Source organism: Petaurus breviceps, unplaced genomic scaffold (assembly GCF_028583685.1).
Source record: "Petaurus breviceps papuanus isolate PSGF00001 unplaced genomic scaffold, PetGlider_PUasm1.0 186, whole genome shotgun sequence".
Taxonomy (NCBI): Eukaryota; Metazoa; Chordata; class Mammalia; order Diprotodontia; family Petauridae; genus Petaurus; species Petaurus breviceps.
Window position 1 is genome coordinate 15,016,690 of NW_027185798.1, and position 8,439 is coordinate 15,025,128.

At 50.4% G+C, this 8,439-nt stretch overlaps 2 protein-coding genes across 2 annotated transcripts in view; one reads left to right on the plus strand and one right to left on the minus strand.

Annotated features, from left to right (window-relative positions):
• The window catches only part of CHCHD2 (coiled-coil-helix-coiled-coil-helix domain containing 2), a 421,648-nt gene that overhangs the window by 47,649 nt on the left and 365,560 nt on the right, over window positions 1–8,439 (minus strand). The window lies entirely within an intron of this gene.
• The window catches only part of VKORC1L1 (vitamin K epoxide reductase complex subunit 1 like 1), a 43,764-nt gene continuing 36,686 nt past the window's right edge, over window positions 1,362–8,439 (plus strand). Inside the window, exon 1 of the mRNA XM_069089563.1 lies at window positions 1,362–1,698. Coding sequence (XP_068945664.1) covers window positions 1,508–1,698 — 191 coding nt within the window. The 5' untranslated portion in view covers window positions 1,362–1,507. The remainder of the gene's footprint in view (window positions 1,699–8,439) is intronic.

Genomic DNA, 8,439 nt, shown 5'->3' on the forward strand with positions numbered 1-8,439 from the left:
TTGGGCGCCCTTTTCCAGTTCTCTCTCTCTCTGCGTCTCCCCTATTTCAAATGAACCTCCCCTGCCCGAGGTTCCTACATTCGTTCACAGACAGGCGCCCTAAACATACTCTCTAGACAGAGGCAGGAAGGGAACCTCAGGAAACTTCATCTGACGGATAAATACAAAACCAGGGCCGTCCGCTACTGAGAGGGCCCTGCAGACGGTCAGCTCCGCGGAGGGGGCCGGACACCCACTTTCCGAGTCTTCTGACTCCCATTGCGCTGTGGGCCCGATGTTTTCGTGTTGCTCGCTGTAAGATGCGTCTTCTTCGAAGGCTGGGCTCGGCCCCGCTACCTGCACCAGGCAGACGCTTAATAAAGGCTTGTGGGCCGAAAAACGGGGCCCCCACCCCCAGGGCTGTTGGTGCCGCCCAGATGAGGAAGCAGGCAGCGGAGGCACCTCCGAGGGTTGGGGGGGGGGATCTCACGAGAGGCTCTGGGGCTCAGGGGCAGCCGTGAAGGCTTCGTGAGCCGGGACTCCAAGGGAGCCAGGCAGGCAGGAAGGGGAGGGTTTTCCAGCCTTTGGGGGACAGCCGGTGCCCAGGCTCGGAGGGGAGACGAGCCGTAAGACCAGGGTCACTGGATCCGGGGAGCGTGCAAGCTGAGCAAGCTGAGCGTGAGCGGGATAGTGAGTGTGAGGCCGGCTCTGCCCCTCAGGGGCGGAGGTACCTAAGGGACAAGGCTGCAGCCAGGCTGACCGGCCGCTGCCAGCGGGCCGGGGATGCTCTGGAGGGGGGAGGGGGAGGGTGGGGGCGGGGACACTCTGGAGGGAGGAGGGTGGGGGCGGGGACGCTCTGGAGGGGAGGAGGACAAGGGAGTGGGGATGTTCGAGAGGGTGGGGCTCTCCCTTTTGGGCCCGGAGGGTGCGCCTGCGGCCCAGGGGCATCCCCTCTCATTTCAGGGAAAGGACGAGGACACTCGTGGGCGGGCGGCGACCCCACGAGCCCCTGCGAACCGTCACCTTCTCCGGGGCCTGGGTCCCACCGGCTGCCGTGGCAGCCGGGTCGGGCCGGCATCCCTTCCCCCCCCTCCCACCCGGCAGGCCCCGCCCCCTAGGCGCGCGCTCCCGAGCCCCAGCCCCTCCCTCTCCTTCCCCAGGCGGCCGGCCGGGGGCGGGGCCGGGGCGCGCGCTCCCAACTCCCTCCCCCGCCCAGTCTCCCCGCTCCCTTGCCCCCCCCCCCTCCCGCCGGCTCGGCCCGTCCGCGCGCCGTCAGGGGGCGGGGCCCGGCGGCGGCGGCTGAGCCAATGGGGAGCGGCGGCGTGCGGCGGCAGCGGCGGCGGCAACGGCAGCCGTGGAGGAGGCTATAGAGGCGGCGGCGGCGGCTGGGGCTGGACTGGGCGGGGGCCGGCGCTGGGGTCAGCCTGAGGCTGGATCGGGCCCCGGTGGGCGGCGGCGGCGGTGGCTGAGACGGAGGGCAGCGGCGGCTGAGGTGGCGGCGGCGGCCGAGGAGGATCGGGCGCGGAAGATGGCGGCGCCCGTGCTGCGGGTGTCGGTACCGCGCTGGGAACGGGCGGCCCGGTGCGCCGTGTGCGCCGCCGGCATCCTGCTCTCGCTGTACGCCTACCACGTGGAGCGCGAGAAGGAGCGGGACCCCGAGGCTAGGGCCCTGTGCGACCTGGGGCCCTGGGTGCGCTGCTCCGCCGCCCTCTCCTCCAGGTAGGCGGCCGGGGGCCGGCCGGGCGAGAACGGGGCGGCCCGGAGGCCCGGGCTGGGGGAGGGGGCGGCCCCGGGCCGGGCGGGGCCGCGGCGGACAGGTGGCCGGCCCCGCCCTGCCCGGGCCCGCCGCGGAGCTAAGAGGGGTCGGGGTCTCCCGCGGGGGATGGGGGGGGCGTGGGCGAGGCCGCATTGACCCCCCCTCATGATCGTGACCTTGCCCCGCCGGGCAGGGGGCGACACCTGCGTGGGGCGCCGGTCCGAGCCGCTGCGGGGGGCCTCCCGGCCTCACAGCCTCTCCCCAGGGGTGGCCCTCGCCCGTGGACAAGTTGCTTTGATTCACTCGCTAGACGCAAACTTGCGGGAGGCTCTGGGCGCGGGGGCGGGGCTGGAGCCGAAGCTCGGCTCGGGGGACGTTCCGTGCGTGGTGTTCGGTTAGCGCCTGCCGGTCTGCGGTGCCGCGGACCCATTGTCCACGTCAGTCCGTCCGTCTGCGCCCCGCTCCTCGGGCTGCGAAGTGGTGGATCTCGGGTCCGAGCCCGAGGCACGGCTGCTCCGTGTGAAAGCCGAGAGCCCCCGGTCTCTGTGGCCTTTTCATTCTCAGCCTCGTTGTTGTCAGAAATTGATCACGGAGAAACTGACCGCACGTCAGAGGAGCGCAGGTCTGTCTGTGCCGGGGAACGTGGTTTGGTGGGGCTTGGGGGTCACTAGATGGCCTCTGGCCTCAGTTTCCTCATCTGTAAAATGGGGTTGGATCGGTGACTTGGGAGGACCCTTCTGCTCTCAGTCTGGGAAACTGGAATATGGTTTTGTGGTGACTGAAACAAAGGTTACAGAGTTATTTAGATGTACAGGGAAGATGAGGTTTTTAGGATTAGTTTAAAAAGAATGAGCAAACTTTGGGTTTGAGCGTCCAGGACCAGGAAACATGGGAAGGTGATTTCACTTGCCCTAGAGATCATGGTAGATGGTCATAACTAATTTTTTAATAAGAGTTTTATTAAAGATCATATACCATATGTGATTTGATACAACATTTAAATTTATTTTTTGAATTGGTTTGGAGAATTTAGAAGCTCAAACCCAGTTTTGTTTGTTTCCCATAAGTGAATGGAGTAAATGTGGCTGTTTCCATTTTGCCATAGTAGAACTAGCCTTCAAAATGCTTGCAAAGATCTGTTTCCTACTTGTATTTTTTGTTATTTGATTCAGGGATTGTCGTTCAGCAGAAGTATTAACAATATCACTTATATACAAAAGTGTGAGCTCTCACCAGACTGATAGAATTGGATAATAAAAGGTGAGCAAGGGTAAGATTTAATCAGAATTGTGACTGAGTTCTTTTCCCTTCTCCATCATTAACTCATGTGACTTGGAGTTGCTTAACCTCCCCATCTCCGTTTCTAGTCTTCAGGTATGCTGTCAGATAAGGATGATACAGGGATTAGACAGATTTTTTTTTTTTAACAGCAAAATAGAAAGTCTAGAAAAACCAGGTTTCCTTTCGATATGTTGGTGCTGCAGACATCTTTTTAGAGGATGTAGGATGAATCACAGAATCTTCAGATATTGAAGTGTTTCTTCCTTAAGATGGCAAGGGACACACATTGAATTTAAATTGTTCGTGGACTGTTCAATTGCTGCCCCATGATGGCACCAAATAAGAATATAGCTGAAGGCCATTTTAAACCCTTTTAGAGGTGTGACATGAGACAAAAATGCAACAACTTCATAGGTGATGTCTAAATCACTTTATATCAGAACAGTACCAAGTGGTCTGCCACTTGGGAATACAACTGGGACAGATAGGACAATTTTGCAGTGCCTCAAGTCAGTCTTAGAAATAATTTTTGGAATGGTTAGGCCCATAGAAAGTTTCTCTGGATTGCAAAATTTAGTCATCCCCTTCATATAGTGCCCAAAGTAATGGGAAGGGAAAATGTGAACTATTAAATTCCTTTTGGGCTTGGTGCCCAATTCCTTGAGGATCATGGTTAGAAAAGACTTCAAATCATCTAGCCCAACCCCCTCATCTGAGGAAACTGAGGCCTATGGAGGTGAATAATAATAATGATAGTTTATTTAACTGCTTGACATAACAGTCATGGTTTTACCAAAGCTGCATCGTCCAGTGCCTCCCAGTGACTTGGTGGCAGTCAGGACCAGAGCTAACCAAACAGGATTAAAATGTATGTCTTCCAGTGGAGCTTTTTCTAGTTAAGTGCCTACTGGTCTCTGGAAAGAAAAGGACAAAAATGAAACGGTACTTGTCTTCTAAGAACTTCTGTTTTATTGTAGGGGAGAGAACATCTCAAACAAATGAAGTACAAAGTAATTTGGGAGAGTGGAAGGTAGGGAGAGGCAGGAAGGGCCTCCTGTGGTTGGTATGGGTTGAGCAGAGCCTGGAAGGAAGCTGGGATCCTGGCTGATCTCTGGGTCTGCTTTCATGGGACCAAGAAGCAGGGTGGTGGAGTGAATGGAGGAGGCCCAGATTTTGGGCTTTCAGCATCAGCTCTGCCACCTGCCTTGGGCAGCTGTAGCTAAGACTGACTTAGAGCCTTGCTGCTCTGCAGTGAGGGCCCATGTTCCTGACACAGGCAAAGTCACTGAGCCAGACTTTTTAAAAAGCCCATGCCAGGGAATTCCGGCTGGGAGCAAGGATTTCCTTTTATTTACACAGCGAGGTGGCATGTTGTGGCAGTCTGGTCAATTGACCCTTTCAAGACAATGCTAAAAAAAATTCAATTAGAGGTTAGTCAGAATTAAAATGGAATTTCCCCCTCGTCTGAGTTCATGGACCCCCTGAAATTGGAGCACAGTTTATGAACCTCTGACCTAAAGTCAGGCAGCCCTGAACTCCAGTCCTGCCCCAGATATTAGCAGGTGATCCTGGGGGTGACCCTGTGTGTGCTTCAGTTTTCTCCATGTGTACATTGAGGGAATTAGTCTGGGAGTCTTTCCAGCTCCAACCTGTGATCCTATGACTGTGTGAATGCTGCTTTGAGTGTTTACCTCTGACAAAAGTGAACTGAAAATCTACATATGTATAAATGTGCATATGAATATGGGCATGTAGATGTAAAATATACTTATGTATGTCACTATTCTGTAACCCTTATTTCTTGATATGGAAACGAGAGGAATTTGACAATTTAAGTGTTAGGAGATTTAAATGAAAAGGAAACTGAGGTCATAGAAACCTAGAAGTGGGAGAAACGCTGAGATTAGTTGATTTCATCTAACCATTTTACAGAAGAGGAAACTGGGGCTTAGAGAGAACAAGTGATTTGCTCAAGGTAGCCTAGGAAGGAAATGGAAAGGGAGGAGGGGGACTGGAAAACCTGCCCTCTGACCCTAACGCCCAGGCTCTTTCCACTATACAGAATCATAGCTTCTCCATTTTCTTAATACTGTTCAGTTTCCAAGGCCTATTGTGTCACACTGACTCATGGATATAATGAAGAAATGCTATGAACAAATGTTTTATTTCTTGGGTTCGTTGCTTTTCAGAATTTGTCTTTTAGGAATCTTTTCCTTTCCATTCAGTTGTCATTCAAAAATATCAGTCTAATGTAGCCTCACCATTGAAAGTAGAAGTCACACTCTAGAGCTGATCATTTCTCCATGAAGAATATTATAGTAATCCTGTTGCTTTCAAATTTTGTTCTAAGTAATAATCATAATCTTTGCAAGTATAGATATTTGACACCTCTTTTCTTGCCTTATCTGGGACTTTCTGCGTTTGTCAGTTTTGTTCATTTTAATAATAATGATAAAAATAAAAACAACCTTTCTGTTTTTCCAGCACATTACCCTTATAATAAACCCTGTGAGACAGGTGGACAAATACTGTCCTCCTTTTTACAGATGGGAAGATGGAGGCCCACAGATTAGCCAGTTACTGCAAGTTGTTAGCAATCCTAGAACTAGAACCCAGGTTTCCTGACCCTTTAACCCAAGATTCTAAGAAATACTTGTTGAAAATAAGCCAATGCTGTATTGTCTAGATTTAAGCAATTGCCACCCAGTATCTTTAGAACAGGGCTCCTTAAACTTTGTCCACTCTCGACCCATTCAGTGCTTCTTAAACTGTGGGTCATGACCCCATATGGGATCGAAGAAGTGCTGCTAGAAAAGATTTACTTTTTATAAATAGAGAGCCATGTACAGGTTAGGCTGTTGTTGATATCATTGATCAGGGTCACGTGATGCTTGATATAGTAAAACACAGAGACTTTGAATGGAACAGAACACCCTAGTTGTTCTTGGGAGTTAGTTATTGATTGAGTACTTGACCCACAGGGACAGTGAGCCCTAGTTATGACATTCCAGCCTTAAGTGATACCTTTAATGATGAGATCTAAATGAGAAGTCCCTGCTCGTTCATTAGTAACAGGACAAAAAGCTGTTCTTTATTCAGGAAGGCTTAAATGTCTGTGAGCCTGCAGGGTTCAGTAAACTTCCTTAGACATGTTATGGATTCTGTGTGTAAGCCCTGGAAGATCTTTGGATCTTAAGACCTAGCCAGGACATGGATGGTGACCTTGTAAGCACTTCTTTTCTGGGAGGGGTAGTGCATGAATTTTTTGCCTTCTAAAGAGGAGGAAGGGCTTAGGATTTAATGACCTACCCATTTCTCACATTCTTATTAAAGATCATAAGCTGAGGATTCAAGTAGAAATGGGAAACACTAATCCAGACACAAGGATCCCTCTGCTGCATATTGACTTAGTTATAAAATGTAATGTTCCCTATGGGTTATTGTATTTTTATTTATTTTGTTAAATATTTCCCAGTTACATTTTAATCTGTTCTTCCTGTACTTGGGTGGCCCACTGCAGCTGTGTGTTGGGTACCTCTAGACTAGAGGACCCAAGTATATAAATAGACCATGAAGAGTAGAAAGCATTGGAGTTGGACGTGTTGTTAACTCTTCTCTGGGTCCATTTCCTTATCTTTAAAATGCAGGTCGTTGGCTCCCACATTTTGCAAATTAAAATACTGAAGCTTCATAAGTAGCTATCCAATTGACCCACATGATAAAAGATAGGAATAATGCTGGAGGGCTGTAGGAATACAGCACACTGATACACCGTTGGTGGAACTGTGAATTGGCCCAGCCATTCTGGAAAACAGTTTGGAATTACAGGAGAAGAATCATGACTCTTCATATGCTTTGACTCATCATCCATCCCACCATTGGGTATATATTCCAAGATACTCAAAGACAGAAAAGTCTTAAAAACATAAAAATATTCATAGCAGAACTTGCTTTTTTTTTTTTTTTTTTGGAGGGGGAGGTTATGGTTAGTTTTTTGTGTTGTGTGTGATGCTGGATTTGAACTCGGGTCCTGCTGACTCCAGGGCCGGTGCTTTATTCATTGCGTCTCCTAGCTGTCCAATAGCAGAACTTAGTAACAAAAAACTGGGGAGGAAAAAGGAAGTGCCCATCACCTTAGGGGGGAAAGGAGTGGAGAATGACTGAATACTTGGTTTGAAATATTGTTGTACCTCAAGAAATGAGGCTTTAGAGAAACATTGGCAGACTCTGAAGTGATGCCGTGACTACAGCAGAACGGGGAGAGAAATAGGCCCAGTGATGAGAGGAATGCTTCTGAAAGAGCCCTCCGAGAAGGACAGAGGATGAAGCAGGCCCCTGCTCCTCTGTGTGTGAAGCAGAGTGGGATGGCAGGTGTGGTCGTGCTGAGGAGCGGCTATGCCTGGATTGTTTTCCTTTGTTAAAAGAGCTTTTGGAGAAGACCCTATATCTGGAAATGACTTTTTTCTCTTTAAACAAAAGGCATCAATAAACCTTAAAAAATTAAGGGGAGATTGATGAGATGACTCCAGTTTGCTTTTCTGCTCCTTAGTTCCACATTCTGTTACGTTCTCTGCTCTCCGTGGCTCTTCCTAAGCTGGATGCCCAGCTGCTCCTGGAGCTCAACAGGCTGCTGCCCCCACAGCCCGGAATGCATGGACACAAGGCTGGTCTCGCTTGGAGCGTCCAGCCCTGGCTGCTTTACCTCATGATCCTCTACTCAGGGTCTACCACTCCTCACATAAAGCCTTCCTTGTCTGGATCTCCCCTTCGATCCATTACCTGCACCTTATCTGTGTATTTATCTGTTCAAGTCAAACAGGTGCTGCTGAAGAGCCTTTGCTGGGCTGGTCCCCAGGCCTGACCTTCACTCCTTCCTCACTTCTACCTTGGAGAATCCCCTGCTTCCTTGAAGTCTGGTCTCCAGTGCCATCTCTTACTGCTTATACTCACATCACATGTGGCCACTGCCTTCCCAGAAGGCCCTCATTTGTTTTATTTTTTAAAAGTAAAATGCCTTAAACCCAAATCGCTCTGGCTCTCATTGGTGGGTCCCAGCCCAAGCCTCACCTGGGCATTGTTGCCACAAGGCCCGATGGCTCCAGAGGAGAGAGTGAGGCTGCTGCCCCAGCTGCCCCGGCCCTCCCTCACTGAAATCGATTCACGTCTCCTTACTGATATCAGTGGTCCTCTTCTGTACATAGACATGTATGCACACACACATATATGCGTGTGTGTATGTGTATATTATGTCTGTTCATCAATGTTCCTGTTGATCCCCCCCCCAAAAAAAAAGCTGTAAGCCCTTTGAGAATGACGACTGCGTGGTTTTTGTCTTTGTCTCTCCAGTATCCAGCACAGTTCATGGCACATAGTAGGTGCCTTATAAATGCTTGTTGAATGAATGTTAGTAGTAAAACACAGTA